Genomic DNA, 18,077 nt, shown 5'->3' with positions numbered 1-18,077 from the left:
GGCCTGCCTCGGACTCCAAAAGTGCTGGGATTACAGGCGTGAGCCACCCCGCCTGGCCCCAGAAGCATAGTATTTTTTAAATATTTTTTAATTAAAAAAAAAATGAAATGGAGAAAAAACATCTTTCAAGGTAATTCACTGATGTCAGATTTCCCATGAAGTGTAAGTCTTAAAGCTGGCAGGGTTGTGACTACACTGAACCTCAGCCGCACTGCTTTCTCTTCCTCATAGGTGTTCTGGCGCCTTCCTTCACTCAAGTCCATGTGTCAGGCCACAATCTAGAATTATAGCCACTGTAGTATGAGAATAAATTCCTAGCACAGGAGGCTGCCCTCTGCTGTGATACTTTTCCCCATGAAAAAGTAACCTAAACAGGTCACAGAATGGAAGTGATTTCCAGCCACAACATACTGGAGCTCTGCTTCAGCTACATTCCTCTGCCATCCCTTGGGCAGGGAAGAGGCTCATACTGAAAATGAGCACACTCACCAGGCAACCTTGACATACCCCTTTTGTGGCTTGCTCCTGAACTGCTCTCTGGCTTTTCAGATTTTGGTCTATGTAGACTTTGACTGGTCCCAGTCAAGTCAAATACAAGAGGCATTAAAGTCAGCCCTGTTACCTTTCAGCAAATCTTACTGAAAATAGAAGGGACACAGGGGGCAGAGGTTAACTTTCTGGATACAGGCTTCCCTTCTGCTCTTGGAGAGAGAGGTTCTATTAATTCATGGGTTAATATATGTAAGGCATTAAAATTTTTACAATTTATTTTTATTTTTATTTTCAGAGACAGGGTGTCACTCTGTCACCCAGGCTGGAGTGCAGTGGCGATTGTAGCTCACTGCAGCCTCTAACTCCTGAGCTCAAGCCATCCTACAACCTTAGCTTCCTGAGTAGCTGTGAGTACAGGTGTGTGCTACTGCACCCGCAATTTTTTCTTTTTTTAATAGAGACTGGGTCTCACTATGTTGCCTAGGCTGGTCTCAGACTCCTGGCCTCAAGCACTCCTACCGTCTTGGCCTCCCAAAGTACTGTGATTTTTATTTTTTTATTTTTTTTTTTGAGACAGAGTTTCACTCTTGTTACCCAGGCTGGAGTGCAATGACGCAATCTCACCTCACCGCAACCTCTGCCTCCTGGGTTCAGGCAATTCTCCTGCCTCAACCTCCTGAGTAGCTGGGATTACAGGCACGCGCCACCATGCCCAGCTAATGTTTTGTATTTTTAGTAGAGACGGGGTTTCACCGTGTTGACCAGGATGGTCTCGATCTCTTGACCTCGTGATCCACCCGCCTCGGCCTCCCAAAGTGCTGGGATTACAGGCTTGAGCCACCGCGCCCGGCAGTACTGTGATTTATAGGTATGAGCCACTGCACCCAGCTGGTATTTAAATATATAATTTAGTTATGTAGCATAACTATGTATTTGCTATTGTTATTTGCATATTCATTCATTCATTCATTCACTCTTTAAGATTTCTTTATTATATATGGGTCAGTCCTATGCTAGTCACTGAAGCTCTGGGTTTGGCTGCTGGGCTGGGAATTGAGGAGGATGGTGACTGCTTTCTTTTTTCCTGCCCCTCCCATGGGGACAGGAAGTCAGTCCCTACCTGCCTGGCCTCGGCTGGTCTAGGAGCCTCTAGCCAAGGCAGAGTGGTGTCTGCTTCCTCCTGAACACTGCTGCCCACTGAAGCCCTAAGTAGACTGAAATGTCCTTGAGTCACTCAGGGTCCCAGGGCTTTTCTGACAGAGGATTTACTGATCTTTCATTATTCTAAGAGCTCCCGAAGGCCAACGGCTATTTCTTATTCATCTTTGTATCTGCAAGGCCTTCTGAGTGCCTGGCTCTCAGGAGATACTAAAAAAATGCTTGAATAAAAGATTAAAAATGATATATGTTTCTGATGCATGTGTTGTGTAGATACATACATATATATGTGTGTGTATTTATGAGTATATATATTTCTGGCATAATTCTTTTAATAGACTATAATATCTTAGTCTTGCATATCTGGTCATGGTTTCTCAGTGTTTTAATAATAGTGATAGTATTAATAATACTACAATAACAATAGCAGCAACTATCATTTATTGAGTGCATTACATTTATTATTTCATTTAATTCTCACAGAAACTCACTGAAATAGATATTATTACCCCTATTTTGTTAAGAAGAACCTGACACTTAGAAAACTGAAGTGCCTTATCTAAGGTCATACAGCTAGCAAGTGACAGAGCTATCATTCAAGCATTGGACATCATAACTAATTCATAGAGTGAAAGATATATAGACACATAGGAACACGGTCTTGTTTTTACGAAGACTTAAATTTGTGTCCTGCTACCAAAAAAGGCCAATATAAACCTCTGTGATGGCAAACAGATGAGCTGAATAATGAAAATAGACACATACCTGACACATGGAGTGGTTCAATACTTTTGACTACCAATCTATCTAGTGGAATAGGCTGATCGAGTACTGTACACGAACCACCCTCTTTTATTACTGCTTGCAACTCAGGAGTAAGAGACGGGCACATTAAACCAGGGTCTGAGCCTCCAAGTTTCTGAAATTAACAAGAAAAATAATGCAATAAATAGGAAATAAATATTGGCACCCTTACCTAAAGTGCATCTGTAAGCAAATAGATTCTGAGAAACAGTTGCTTAAAATCTAACTTAGTATTCTTTCTGGATATTGAAAAGTATTGCCCCAAAGCATAGTGATTTATGGAAAAGTGTTTATTTTATTATTATTATTAAAAATTTTTTCTTGAGACATTGTTTCACTCTGTCACCCACACTGGAATGCAGTGGTGCGGTATCAGCCCACTGCAGCCTCAACCTCCTACATTCAAGCAATCCTCCCACATCACCCTCTCAAGTAGCTGGAACTACAGGCATACACCACCATGGTCTGCAAATTTTTGGTTTTTTATTTTTTTGTAGAGATGGGATCTCACTATGTTGCCCAGGCTAGTCTGGAACCCCTGGGCTCAAGTGATCCTCCCACCTCAGCTTCCTAAAGTGCTGAAATTATAAGAGTGAGCGACCGTGTCCAGCAGTGAAGTGTTTCTGATCTCCAAGTTTCATTACCTGAATAAATAATGGTTGATGTCCCTAACTGGGAAACATTTAAATCACTCTCACGTCAATGGGAAATTCTTCATTCCCAGTATCTTAATCTCTTTATAGTATTGAGTTTAATGAATGAGAAAGGGGTCCTCACTTTGGCCAATTGTATGCCTGGGATCTAATACTGAATTCTAAATAGATTCCATGCTCTAGAATTTATAAATAATTGAAATTATTTTGAACACATAAGATGCCGATTTTTTTAAAAAGGGGTAAAAAAAGTATGACTTGCATGGTATAAATTGTACATAAAATAGCAAAGAGGCATATAAACTGATACAATTCCTTACTTTAGCAATCAACTTGGAATGCATGAAACCAGAGTATCAGCTTATTATATGATCAACATGGGCTACCATTAATTCTTATGTTCTGATTTGTACCATTTTTTGATGTGAAGGTCAACTATGCAAGCATCAAGGTTTTTTTGAAAGGGCTAGAGATTTTTCAGAACGTGGCTTATGCAGACATGCTAGTCTGAGTAACTTAAAATAGGAGGTCATACAAATTCCGAAGCTGTGACCCTTAATATTCTCATACACCCATTCCTTCCCCAACCGTCAATCAACTATTCATAGGTTGATTAATGGGTATCTATTTTATTGCTTAAAGATCGTTGATTTAGCTCAACTAACCAACATGCAATGTAGAAGCTTAGTTTATTAAAAGATGTGAGATAGCTAGTCTCATGATGTTATCATCTGTGTAAGGCTAGTCACTTGGTAAAGAAATGAGTGGAATAAAGCAACATTAGGTATCTCTGACGGTTGAAGACATTGCATTCCTCTTCCCACATCTTGGAGCAGGTGTCTGAGAGCCTTAGAGAAACTTCCCTGCTGATACCACTCACACACACCATTCAGGGAACAGACTGTGAAACAGTAAATTAGACAGCCTTTCGGGGACCTGCAGCGGACCAGTGGCTTAATGGGTGGTAAAAATAACAACAACAATAACAGTAACACATAATACTTAAGTAACGTGAAAAAAATTCCTATTCCCTGTAGAAATTTTGCAGCTCTAGCTCCTAGTTGATTCATTCTGTCTGTGATGACAGATATATATTTGGCTTCTACACTTTTTATATAGGTAGATACTGAGAGATCAGGTTTCCCTCTCACCTTCACCCCAAATCATTATTTCTCAGAAATAATGTGAGCTTTCAAATTAGAATGAGTGTTGAATACCACCTCGACACAGACAGTAGACGGTTCAGAGAGTCCCCTTCTCTGGCTGTTTTTGTTGTGGTGGCCAATTCAGAAAAAGAATGGGCGAAAATGGACAAAGATGTTTTGGGTTACTTTGCTTAGGCAGGTCAGGCAAAGTTCTCTGGCTTCTGGGACTTAGCTTGCAAGTATACAGATTAAGTTGCTCTAAAAACGTATTCCTCTTTTAACATCCTTGAGAAATGCTACTTGCATTTTTTTTGGTTTTATTTTTTTAAATTCAGAGCTTTATGACTAAAAAAGCCAATATTTTATAATGCCTTCATTCTTTAGAGGAAAAGATTCAGCTTGATGTATAAGAATATTTTATATTTTTACCACAACTCATTTAGCAAACTTGTTGAGAAACTTACTTTGAAATAGCATTTTACCTTTTTGTTGCGCTTAGTTTTCGTAACTAAGAGGAAATCATTGAAGAGAAACAGATAAGCATCTAGGAATCTTGTGCTTTCTGAGGAAAAAAAGAGAAGCTGAAATGGGGACTTGAAACCATAAGTAGAAGGGGTTTTTTAAAAAAAAAATCAATGAATTCTTTATAAAACAAAACTTGATGGGTATTATGGCACCCCAGGGGCTCCAATGATGTAGGTCAGAAAGCTGCCTGCCTCAATGTTGAATTGATTTCTTCCTAAAGCAGAGACTTGCTGAGAGGCCAGGCTTCCAACTTTAAAGACATTGTATTTATGATGCATCTCATTTGGATCTAAGATAACTCAGATGGTATTTGTAGTGACTTCAACTAAGCCAAAGGTAAATCCGTCAACTAATTGAATTTGCAGCATTTTTGCCCCTTGATTCCTCTGGGTGGTTATTGACAAAGGCACACATAACCAGAGAAAAGGCATTTTCTTACTGCTATGAACTATGCTATTGTGTCCCTCAGATTTCGTATTTTGAAGCCTTAAACCCCTAGTGTGGCTGCATCTGGAGTAAGAAAGTAATTAGGGTAATGGGGTGATAAGGCTAGAGCACTGATCCAGTAGAATTAATATTCTGTTGAGACAGCAGAGAGTGCCCTGTCCCCCACCCCTCATCTTGAAGACAGTGCTCAGAATTTGCCATCACCTTGACCTGGGATTTTCAGCCTCTAGACTGTAGGACATAAATATCTGCTGTTTAAGCCAGCCTGACCGTGGTATTTTGTTATGGCGGCCTACGTTGACAGTCATTAAAACTACTTATTTCTCAAGTTTTAGAACCTGCGTATAAATGTTTAGATATTCTCCATGTACTTCATATTTACAAACTTTTCTGTTACTAGTTTTAATAGTTACTTAAGGTAAATAGTTTCCTTTAGTTTTTCCTAAGAAGGGAATAGTAGTAGAAGAGAAACTAAATATTAGAATAAGGCATCTCCTTCCTTAAGTTACTCTATCACTTAGAAATTAGAAAAAAAAAAAAAAAAAAAGGTTAAATTTAAGCGATTTCAGAGGAAAAGATTTTTAGAGGGGGATGTGACAAGAGCTTAGAGTAAGCATAGAAAAGCCCTGTAAATTTTTTTCAGCTTGTTCTATTTATATTATGTATGTTGTTCTAGAAGTTCTTTCTTATATGTTTTGACCCCTGGAAGCTTTAAAGTAGTAGATGAAACATTTAGTATTCATTTCTATCCTCTCTCATTCTTTAAGTTTAGAGAAAAGATTTTTTTCTATATTTGCATAGGAGAGAAATCAGGTGTTTTATTCAAACTAAACAGTCCTTGAATAGTTTTTTAAAAATCATATTAGAAACTTAACTTTTCATAAATCAAGTTGTGGCAAAGACTGCGTTGTCCCTTGCAAACTGTTCTTCCCTTCTCTTATACCAATGGAATCCCCAAGTTTTAGTGAGTACCCATCCACAGAGAATAGAGACTACATTTCCTTGCTGCTGAATATGACCAAGGAGCTAAATTCTGACCAGTGGAGTGTGAGCCAAAGCATACAACTTCTGAGTCATATTCGTGAAGGGGAGGGCTAAGCTCTCTTATCCCAGTCTCTCCTCCTTATTGGGTAGAATGCAAACATATTGGTGAGTCATCTGGGGCCACACAGAAGAAAGCAATACCCTAGATTTGCCAATATGCCAGCAGGAATCTGGATTCCTAATGACTTCATGGGTGGAGCTGTCATATAGCTTGGGACTTAACAAGAGAGAAATAAACAATCTCTTTTAAGTGATGGTTACCTGTCTGTCTCCAGTGGCTGACTCTGTATGCCAATTGATATACAGGGCTAAGATGGGACAGTACTAGACCTGTGAACAGCCAGCTCAACCTGCCATAGCAAAATACCACAGACAGGGTGGCTTAAGCAATAGGAATTTATTCCTCGCAGTTCTGGAGCCTGGGAAGTAGATCAAGGTGCTGGTGGATTCAGTTCCTAATAAGGGCTCTCTTTTTGGCTTGCAGATAGTCACCTTCTGGATGTGTTCTTACATGGCAGAGAGCATGAGCTCTCTGGTGTCTGCTCTGATTAGGGTACTAATCCTCTCAGATCAAGGCTCCAGCATGAGTACCTCATTTTGCCTGCATTTCTTCCTTATTCCAAGTATAGTCATACTGGACATTAGGACTTCAACACGTGATTTGTGGAGGAATACAATTCAGTCCACAGCAACCTTCAGACCTGTAAAATTTGCTCTCTCCATCCTCTGCTACTCATATATGTGTCAGCTCAATGATCATTGTCAAAATGAAATAGTTGTGTTTTCTCCTAATAATTTCAACTTTTTTATTTTGACAAACAGGCAGGGAACATACTTTCTTTGTATTCCAGTCATTCTAGATAATGTTCCAGACATTATTCTAGAAAGTGATAATTATTTTAGCTACCATTTATTGAGGACCTAGTGTTCCACCAAGCAAGTTATGAAACAAATTATAAAAATCTGTGCCTCCTGGGAATGAGAAAATACACTGATTTGCTTATAAGAATATAGTTTTTAAGACTGGAAGACATTTGGAAATGCAGTATGTGTTAGGTTTCATCACATCATTTCCATCATCCTTGTCATCATCATCATCAGCGGCAGCAATAACATTTATACAAGAGAATAAGAGAATTAAAATTTTCCCAAAGCCTACAATTGGTGCCAGGTCCCCTGACTCTTGGTTCAATGCATTTTTCATTCAAAATGATGTCCTGTTTCTTAACTTGATCTTAGCCAAAAGACCAAGAAGCGACATGTCCTGTTTCTTCTCATGCTGTCACCCTGCCCCGTCAAATCTCTATGTTCAACTCTGAGTCAAAGTCTCATGACTTTACACTTGACTTGATACCATGTCAATTACAACATGGAGTCTCCGTCTCTGATGGAATTTGACTAGTGCAGCGTATGCCATTAAACAAGTGCCTGGTGTTAGTGACATTATGTAGTTATCTCCATGCTACTGCATTTGACTGCATAAGAAGCATTTTCCGGAAAAGTTGAGTCTGCTTGTAAAGTCTTTCTTAGATGAGCTTCCCACCCACACATCTATGACGGTCACTTCAAACCCATGTGATGCATGAATTCACATCTGACATAGACTTTCACCCACCAGGAGCTGCTCCTCCAGCTTCCCTGTGGGTTCTCATTATGCCCAAACCTGAACCCTAAAATTGACCCTCTGACCCACTCCCTCCACCACTCATGGCATTATCAACAAAACTTTCAGATACATAGATCAACACTTTTAGACTCATTTCCTCTTCATCCACTTTATCGGTCGTAAAGTCCTCCTGGTTTTGCCTTCGCAGTATCTCTCGTATCCTTTTCTATCACACCCATTTCTAATGTTTTAGGAGAAGCTGGTGCATCTCACAGTATTGGGAGATAGGCAGGAAGAGGGAAGGAGTGAACCAAAGTCTCACATAATTTCAGGTGGGGCCAATTTTGGAGGGAAAGATACATGCTGAACAACACAGATAATGTTTTGCTTTATAAATTTGGCCCTGTCCTAAAATATAATTACTCTGAAGTTATAAATAATATTAAAGAAAAGTTAAATTGTTATCTTTTCAAATGAAAGTAGGGGATGAGTGGACCACAGGTAAAAAATGGTAGAGCAGCAGACAGGCCCAGAGTATTCTCACCTCGGCCTGTTCACTACGGAACTTCCAGTTTCTCTATTGGTCTCTCTGCTTCAGTCTCCTCTATGCCACTTTGAACATTTCTTATTAACAACACTTTCTTCAATGCCCTTTTAACTTATCACTTCCCTGTCTGAGAACTCAATGACTTCTGGTTGCCTGCAGTTTCCTGGCTGGGTCCCTCTGTTTGGTTTCCAAGGCAGTTGCTATGATTCTGGAAGCTGGCCGGACCAAGGCAGCCTGGCTCCAGCTGGTACTCTGTCATTTACCCACCAGGTGAACTTGGGTATGATAAAGAACATCCTTGAGCCCCAAATCTCTCACCTATAGCAAGGGATTAAAAGCAACTTCTCTGTTTAACTCACTGGAAAGAGATAATGTATGAAAAAACCCTTGGATATAAAACACTGGACATGTCTATCTTCCTTATTTGACAGCTGCCAGGTGGGGATTATGTCCTAACCTGACATCCAGACTACCTCTAAAATAGAGCAGAGTCTCAATATACACATATTGAGTAAGAGATTATTTCCCAGCCCCTCCCCACAAGATATCACATCACCACAGTTAGGCAACCTCCCATCCCACAGGACTTCACACTCAGTAGATGCCTGGTCAAGATTTTGTGCAAAAATGAATAAATAAATGATTGCAAATCTTATTTCAGCCAAGCAGCCTTTCTGGTCATCATGACATTTATTGAGCATGAACTTTGGGTCAATCATTCTTTTGAGTGCTTATACATCTGTTGGTTCATTTAATCTTCACAATAAAGAAAGGTAAACTGAAGCACAGGAGATCACTGTAAATGGCCCAAGGTTGTGCAGGCAGAAAAGGCTGAGCAGGGAGTGAGCCAGGCGGTCAGCCCCAGGGGCTTGGCTTCCTATGTACTCTGCTAGAAACTGAGTTTCTCTGGGGACTTCTGCCTCCACGACTTTTCTCCGGCTGTGCTCTTTATCTGAATGACCTCCCTCTTGTCCTTCCACTGACCTCATCCTTCCTGCCCCTCCAAGCCCACCTCCAGTCCCACAGACGGCACGAAGCCTCTCCGGGGCACACTCCAGCCTCAAGGACTCTCTTCTTTTCTGAACTTATCCTGTAGGCCCGGTAATAAGGCAGAGCTTCCCAACTAGAGGGAAAGAATTATACAGAATACGTATTTTATATCTCCCAATGGCACCTACCTAGCACAACTTGTGCTATATAATAGATTCTCCATAAACATTTGAGAGCTTGATTGGCTGGCTCATTGGAGAAGTACAATGATTTGATGATAACAGCTACCACTGACTGAGTGTTTACTAGATTCCAGACTGTGAGCTAAGTTGTTCTTGTATATTGTTTTTGTTTTGTTTTTGAGATGGAGTTTTGCTCTTGTTGCCCAGGCTGGAGTGCAATGATGCCATCTTGGCTCACTGCAACCTCCACCTCCTGGGTTCAAGCAATTCTCCTGCCTCAGCCTCCCAAGTAGCTGGGATTACAGGCATGTGCCACCAAGCCAGGCTAATTTTGTATTTTTAGTAGAGACAGACGTTGTTTTAACAATCCTATAGAGTAGTTACAGCTATCCCATTACAGAGAGAAAATGGAGGGCACCTAGCTAGTTATGTTGTAAAGTCTTCTTTCAAGCCCGAGTCTGTGTGACCCCATAGGATACTCTCTGATTCACACCCTCCATCACCTGCAACATGGGCAAACACAATGCCTCCTGCTCTTCAATTACTGGTGGTCAAACAAGTTACAAGGCAGCAGAGATGTTGCGTTTTTAAAGGAAGCAGTTATTTACCTGCGAGAGTTAATTTTCCTTCATAGAGAAGGTGTCTGTTGGTTGGTGACAAGATGTTTTCTGCCATGTGTTCTTTAAAAATGTGTTTCAAACACTTGTAAAACAAGGGAGAAAATAAAAGAGATGTTGTTAGTGATCGGAAGAGAACATGTTTAAAAAGCTGGGGCAATCAACTCCATCTAGAAAGTTCCTGACATTTGGAAACGCCAGCAGATGGACATGGGAATGGGAAATAATGAAAAAACCTCTCAGAAGGACCATCATAAGAATGGCACAATGGCATCAGCCTCCCCACGTACAATGCCCTACAGATGAAGACTTTACTTCGTGTTCATGAAACTAGATTTCTTCTTCAAGTAGACAGATGGGGACATCTAAGATTGTATTTCTGTCTAAATGCCCAACTTCCAGAAAGGGACATAAGTCCTAATTGATCTTTTCTTCCTACCTCTGGAACGAAAAACCTTTTATCTCTATCCCAAAGCGGTGGCCACACTATAATCTCCTGTAGATATCTAAATTTTTGGAAATTGTCCAGCCACTTCACTTTTCCTTCAAGGTCCCCTGAAAGACAAGACACGGTCAGTCTATTTCTAAGTGCATGTGACATTGCGGTTTAGATTTTAACCAAGGTTCACAGGAATCGTTTAGAAACACTGGCTGCCCCCGGAGCCAGACCATATATTAAGTTCATTTCACATATTACTTGCTGTTCATGCGACTTAGAAAACTCACTAATTTGAAATCAGCCTCTTGCAGAGAAAAATGAAGCTTAACTCATTTCATTCAGTAAGTTGAAAGTATATTGTGTATTTTTATTTCAATAATTCTAATAAAATTCTTGGTAGTTTTCTCTTATTCCCTAGACCACACAGCCTGTAATTAGAGGAAGGAAAAAAAATCAGACTAACAAGGACAAACATATCCTTTTGTCCCAATCATAAAAGTGAATATTCACTTCATGATAATGGTGATTATTTCTTTTTTGGTAAGCACTCAGTTTCTCTTTGGGAGGTTTGTATTCATTTTCCAACGTTTTCTAGTAACATGTTGCTATCGAGGGTTTGAAATGATTTTTGAAAACATGGAAGACAAGCAAAAGACCTGCAGAATCACATTGTTAGTGGAACCCTTCAGAATTCACAATCTCTAAGCTAAAAGACTTAAAGGAAGGCCACACAGATCTCTTCCCTCAACAATGAGAATCCATCTTTTACTGAGAAATCTCCAGAGGTGCTGCTTTATCTTTCCTCCCAAACCCATCCAAATGAATAATAAATCTTAAGGTTACTTCAAAAGTTTAAAGAAGTCATCTTTAACTGAATCTTTGTCTTATTCGCTTGATAAACTTAATTCCAGCTCTTCAGGTAATTTTAGAATTTGAATAAAAAATTTAAAAGCAGAAAAAAAAAACCAATTAAATGGTCATTTTACTTTTTTTTTTAAAAGCACCTGTTCCAGGCAGTATCATTTTACTTTTAAACTTGCCAAAGAAAAAAAAACATTTCTGTATGGCTGAATATTACCAATTTGAATTGTTCCCTTTTGATGCCCACCAGGAAATCTTGGTTTATGGGCATAAATCATGAACTTCTTTATGTGAATTTCAGTTATACAAAGTTAAACAAATAAACTGAAGTCATCATAGGGCCTGCTCAGTTCCCATTCTCAAATTTCAGTTCTAAAGGTTGCAGTTGGCGTAGTTTCACATTGACCCTGGCTTTTGGTGATTTAAGAAATGATGAATGGTAATTTATCCTCTGGACACATTTTCCATGGTGTTTACTCCCATTTGCTTTGTGTGTGGGGTCAGTATGACTGTTATAAACAAAGTGCCTTCAGTTGTCTGGGAAGTAACTTTTCCTGCCTGAACTCACTTCTGAAACACTTGGAGACAGAGCCATGTCCTGTGTAAACTTGGTGCTAGAGTTCTCACAGGGTTCGCCAGGATGTGACTGGAGCCCATTGTTCTGTGCGCATTTGATATACAATGCACTCACACTTGAACCCACATTTCCGAAAGCCATGACCTCAAATCAATGGAATTACCTCCAAGGATGGAAGCCCAGAGAGTTCCCAGGAGTCACAAGGCCCCAACTCTTTAATTAAGCTCGCTTATCTCAGGGACTTACGGATGGACTTTTCCACCTTTTCCTTGATGGAGTAGATGATGATTTTCTCAGCAGAGTCCATGCTCCGTTTCCAGATATTCTTCAGCAACAATGGATATCGAGTGAGCCTCTGAAGTGGGGCCACTAGTAGCTCAGGCAGGTGGAGCCGTCTGCATTGTTCATTCTGCTCACACCACTGGGGAAGGCAAAAGGAGCCACATCAGAATGATCACCTCGCCCACGGAGCCACTAAGAAACCTGGACATGAGAGCTTCTTAGAGATTTTACTCAGTTAACTGCAGGATGCACTTGTGAGTTTGCTGGGACAATTTATAAGCCACAGATCCAATCCCCTAAAAAGTGCATGTTCCATTAGCGGTAGCGATAAGACGTCATAATAGATGTGCTCCAGCTTTGTCTACCCTGCTCATTTGAGAGTGAATTTAGTTCTGCCCACTGGCTCCTCCTCCCCAACCCTCGGGGGCGGTTTCTGGTTTCACCAGCTTTGTTCTCACATGTGATGCAGTTAGAAGAATTGAGAGTTGAGACTGGGGGAAAAGGAAGGATTCATGCTTGTTGGGTCAGTTCCTTGACTCCCCTTAGTTGGGAAGGATCAGGGTAATGATAAAAAATGAAGAGAAATGAACATAGAAGTTGAAGAGGTTCAGTTGATCTAGAATGAAGGGGAGAGGAGAGAGGTAGAGACGCGGAGAACAGACGCGGACAGTTTTCGATAGGCAGTGTTTGGAGTTGGGGTTTGAAAGAAGAGGCAGTTCTGGTGTATGCCAGCACTGGGAAAGACAAGAAAAGAAATTTTAGTAATTTAGTAACTGTAGTGAGTATTGCCATGGGTTATACATTGGGGTTCCATAAACGATGTTTGAGAAACCTGAGTGAAGATGAGAATAGCTTTTACATTAGTTTTATTTGCTGTGCCATTTCTTTGAATGTGAGCTTCCTTGAACCTAGGGCGCTCTCTGGCCTTTATGAAGGTGACAAATGAGGCATGAAGGTGGTCGATGGCCAGCATGCAGACGGGTACATCAGGAAGGAGCATAGGAGGGTTCGTTCTCTTCCTCTTCTCCTACACTGCCCACTCACACCAAATTGACCCTGAGTTCAGTGATAGAGGGATTAATGTAAACTGAGTGTTTGCTTTCCTTCAAATCCACGTCATATTACTTTTAATCCCCAAAACTGCAATTACTTTTGCACCAACCTAATAAAATCCTAACCTTCAATGGGATGGTATTAGGAGGTGGGACTGTTGGGAGGTGATTAGGCTAGGAGCATGGAACCCTCACGAATGGGACTAGTGCCCTTATAAAAGGGTCCTGGAGAGCTCTCTAGCTCTCTTCCCACCATGTGAGGATGCAACGAGAAGACAGCTGTCTGCAGCCCAGAAAAGGGCCATCACCAGCCCCTAACCATGCTGGCACCAGGAGTTTCAGCCTCCAGAACTGTGAGCAACCTTCTCCTGTGATGACAACCCACCCAATCTGTGGCGTGTTGTTTTAGCACCCTGAATTGACTACCACAGGGATCCTGCCCTTACACTAAATATTTCTCCTGCTGCAGCCTGTCGCTTCTTTTCTACCTTCCATTCTCCTTTCATTCTCCAGGTTAGCTCCTTTGCCTTAAGACCCAGACCCTTCAGGGCCATCCTCAGGTGGGTCACACTGCAGGAGACTCATGCTACATCCCCAGAGATGTCTTCAAGCCCACGTGTCAGTCCTTGCATTTTGAAGATCTAGGTACGCTTGACTCAATCCTCCACCAATCCAATGGCCTGTGAAAGTCCAAACTCCTCCTCTTGATATTTACTAATATCTAGGGGACTGAGATTCTAATGGCTTCCTCTGGGCCCTGGACTCTTGTTTCCATTTGGACTTCCACAGGCCATGTACACTTTCCAATGGCCTGTGGAAGTCCAGACTTCTCCCCTAGATATTTACCAGTATCTGGGGACTGAGATTCTAATGGCTTCCCCTGGACTCGTTTTCATGTACACCGTTTCTTCCCTGAACAGCATGGAACAAATGTATCCTCTTGGTTTCCTATGTTAGTTTCCGCTGTAAACCTCCTCGTGACATGTTTTGTGAGTATGCATGTTTATTTTACTGAAGATTTTGGGTTGTGAAGAGGGGTCAAATACACAGCCCACAAGTCGCTACTATTTTGCTGGCTCCATTCTTTTTTGAAAGGGAGAGCTCTTTCTCTCTTCCCATTTAAACAATCCCTCCCTGTTTACCTCCTAGCATCCTGCCTAGCAATTTGCATTTGTCTTTCACAGCTTGACCATGTCCTTGGTGGGGCGAGGTGGGGTCCCACTGTCCTCCCACACTATCAGCTGTTTTTTTTTAAGGTTGTGGGGAACAGGGTATTGCTCTGTCAAGCAGGCTGAAGTGTAGTGATGGATCATGGCTCACTGCAGCCTCGACCTCCTAGGCTCAAGGGATCTTCCCACCTCTGCCTCTCACATCGCTGACACTACAAGTGCAGGCCACCACGCCTAGCTAATTTTTAAGTTTTTTGTAGAGACTGGGTCTCACTGTGTTGCCCAGGCTGGTCTCAAACTCCTGGGTTCAAGCAATCTGCACACCTCCCAAAGTGCTGGGATTACAGGTGTGAGCCACAGCACCTGGCTCAGCTGGATGTTTTTAAAAATATCCCGGGCTCTTCATCATAGGGATGCTACCAAATTCATCTTCAAATCTTCTCCTCTCCCCTACATACAGATGGCTGGCCATGAGAGTGAGCACAGGGTGCATGGTGAACAGAGCTCCAGGATCCTGGCTCTGAAGACCGCCTTCTTTCTCTGGACCTTCAATTTCTCTTCTTAGACAAATCAGGCAATATGCTTAAAGATATGGTTGTTCTAGGGCAGAGGTAGGATTTGAATTCAGACCTGTGTGAACCCGATGGTCAATCTCCTAAAACGCTCTGTTGTAAACAACATTCTTGTAGAACTTAAACCCATGTCGTGTTATAGGCTGCCTGAAATTGACGTATAAATGCAGTGGGATAAATTTACCCTTCATACCACAAGAGGCTAAGCTTTATGAAGGCATGGCTTTGTCCTAGTGCACATTAATGGGATTAGAATTTTTCCTACTGTTATATTTTTATTTATTTATTGAGACAGGGTCGATCTGACTCTGTCACGCAGGCTAGAGTGCAGTGGTGCAACCACGGCTGACTGCAGTCTCAGACTCCAGTCTGGCCAGATGATATCTTGGCTAGATGATTTCCAGGTTCTCCTCCAGCTCCAAATGGCTGTGGTTCTCATTATTGACTTATAAATGCAGTGGGATAAATTTACCTTTCATATCACATGAGGCTAAGCTTTATGAAGTCATGTGCTTTATTCTGGTGCACTTTAATGGGTCTAGATTTTTTCCTACTATTTTATTTTTATTTATTTATTGAGACAGGGTCGATCTAACTCTGTCGCCCAGGCTAGAGTGCAGTGGTGCAATCATGGCTTACTGCAGCCTCAGACTCCAGTCTGGCTACATGGCTCTTGGCTAGATGATCTCCAAGTTATCCTCTAGGTCCAATGGCTGTGGTTCTTCTCATTGACATTGGCAGGGATGGAGACAGAAGCAAGCACGACAGATGAAGAAAGGCTGTGAGTGGAGAGGAGCAGGGCTATTCTCCAGCGGCTGATTTCCATGTTGACTCATGGGCAGCAGTGTTCCAGTGCTACCTGCGGGTCCCGGACCTCTTGGGTGGCTGGGAGTTCTTGTAACTGATTTCTCAGCAGCAGTTAGGTCTCTGCCCTCCCAAAAAACTCACTGCTCCAGGCCACTGCCCCAGATTGCCCTGCTGTGGGGAACAGCTCTGGCTGCCAGCACACATTGGTATTCCAGGTCAAAGTGAAAACACCAAGCTCCTCCATGGCAATTGGCAGAAAGCATCCATGGTAAATAATTTAGACAAGGATCCAGGCAGGGATGTTGGAAGCATTTAGTGTTTCAGAAAACTTCAGAAAAGAGAAAAAGAATGGTGTGACATTATAAAAGTAAAGCTGTAAGTTTTCCTTTCATCTCTCTTTTGACTTCATTTTTCAGTTCCATTAGGAAAGGCAAAGAAAATTTCCATTGAGACAGACTGGACATAAACGGCCTTTTTATTGATGAGTCTAGATCCATGGAGGCTACTCTTGCTTTATAATAAATATCCAACGTGCTTAGGGAATCTGTGAAAGGATTAAAGGGCCCCAAATGAAACTATGTCCTGTCACTTGAGCCTGGGAGGTTGAGGCTGCAGTGAGCCATGATGGCACCACTACACTCCAGCCTGGGTAACAGGGTGAGACCCTGTTTTTGTTTTTGTTTTTTCTTTTTAAAGTCCTAATAAATCTGTCTTGGTGGGGCACAGCATTGGGATGGGGCAACCAGAATTCTTGGAACCTCAGGAAATTTACTTACCCTTTCTAAAACTTATCTGTAAAATGTAGATAACAAGAGTAACTACCTCATTGGGTTGGTGAGAAGTTTTAATGAGATAATTTACACAAAGTGCTTAGAACAGAGCCTGGCACATCTTGACCATTCAGTCCATTAGGCTAGCGTTCTTAGCCATTGTTAGAAGAGCCACATTAAGAGACTTGGTACGAAGTTCCCAGTTTCTTCTTCTACATCATTTTGTTTCTAAAATAGTAAGCAGGAGGATCGCTCGAGCTTAGTTTGAGACAAGCTGGGCAACATAGCGAGATCCTCTCTCTACAAAAATTAGAAAATTAGCCGAGCATGGTGGCACGTGTTTGTAGTCCCAGCTATGTGGGAGGCTGAAGTGTGAGGGTCACTTGAACCCAGGAGTCTGAGGCTGCACTGAGCCATGATTGTACCATGCACTCTAGCCTGGGTGACAGAATCAGACCCTGTCTCAATAAATACATAAGTAAATACGTTTTAGAAAAACAGTAGGAAGAATTCTAATCCCATTAATATGCACCAGGATAAAGTCCATGCATTCATAAAGCTTAGCCTCATGTGGAATGGAAGGTAAATTTATCCCACTGCATTTATAGGTCAATTTCAGGCAGCTCATAACACAACATGGGTTTAAATTCTCCACGAATGTCGTTTATGACAGAACATTGTAGGAGACTGAACATCAGGTTCAGACAGGTCTGAATTCAAATCCTACCTCTGCCCTTGAACAACCATATCTTTCAGCACGTTGCCTAATTTGTCTAAACTCCTGAAAAACGGGGACAACATAAAAATCTGCAGAGTTAGTGTGTAGACAAGAAGATCATGGATCACCAGCATGTGGCGCAGTGTCTGGGCCATAGCAAGGGCTCAAACACTAGTCACTTTGTGTTTACAGCATCATGTGTTATAACATGAGTTCTATCTGCGGGTCTCTCCCTGACCTCTTGCCTTTGTTTCGTGAGACTAATAGTTCCATGGTGATGGGAAGTAGCCTCAAGGAACTGGAAACAGTTCTGGTATGAAGAGTATTGGATTTTTTGTCTGAAAATCTTTCTATAGTTCTTTCTTTGCCACCTATTGGCTGTGTGACCTTTCAAATGTCGTCTAACCTCTCTGAGGCTCAGGGACACAAAAGAACAATGTAATCAACTTCACAGGTTTGTGTTCAGAATTAGGAGACTTTTGCGACAGTGTCTGGTAAAGTATTATGCAGTAATCCCAGCACTTTGGGAGGCCGAGGCGGGTGAATCACGAGGTCAAGAGATCGAGACCATCCTGGTCAACATGGTGAAACCCTGTCTCTACTAAAAATACAAAAAAAAA

The 18,077-nt window shown here is 41.6% G+C and overlaps 1 protein-coding gene across 5 annotated transcripts in view; it reads right to left on the bottom strand.

The window, feature by feature from the left end:
* PLEKHG7 (pleckstrin homology and RhoGEF domain containing G7) overlaps positions 1-18,077 on the bottom strand; it is a 61,398-nt gene that overhangs the window by 3,982 nt on the left and 39,339 nt on the right. For all 5 annotated transcript variants that reach the window (XM_017548618.2, XM_037745759.1, XM_037745760.1 and 2 more), the window contains 5 exons: positions 12,334-12,508; positions 10,650-10,765; positions 10,202-10,295; positions 4,735-4,814; positions 2,416-2,569 (listed from right to left, as the gene is read on the bottom strand). In XM_017548618.2, coding sequence (XP_017404107.1) covers positions 2,416-2,569; positions 4,735-4,814; positions 10,202-10,295; positions 10,650-10,765; positions 12,334-12,508 — 619 coding nt within the window. The remainder of the gene's footprint in view (positions 1-2,415; positions 2,570-4,734; positions 4,815-10,201; positions 10,296-10,649; positions 10,766-12,333; positions 12,509-18,077) is intronic.

Source organism: Cebus imitator, unplaced genomic scaffold, assembly GCF_001604975.1.
Source record: "Cebus imitator isolate Cc_AM_T3 unplaced genomic scaffold, Cebus_imitator-1.0 Scaffold212, whole genome shotgun sequence".
Taxonomy (NCBI): domain Eukaryota; kingdom Metazoa; phylum Chordata; class Mammalia; order Primates; family Cebidae; genus Cebus; species Cebus imitator.
This window is presented reverse-complemented; position numbering and strand designations above follow the sequence as displayed.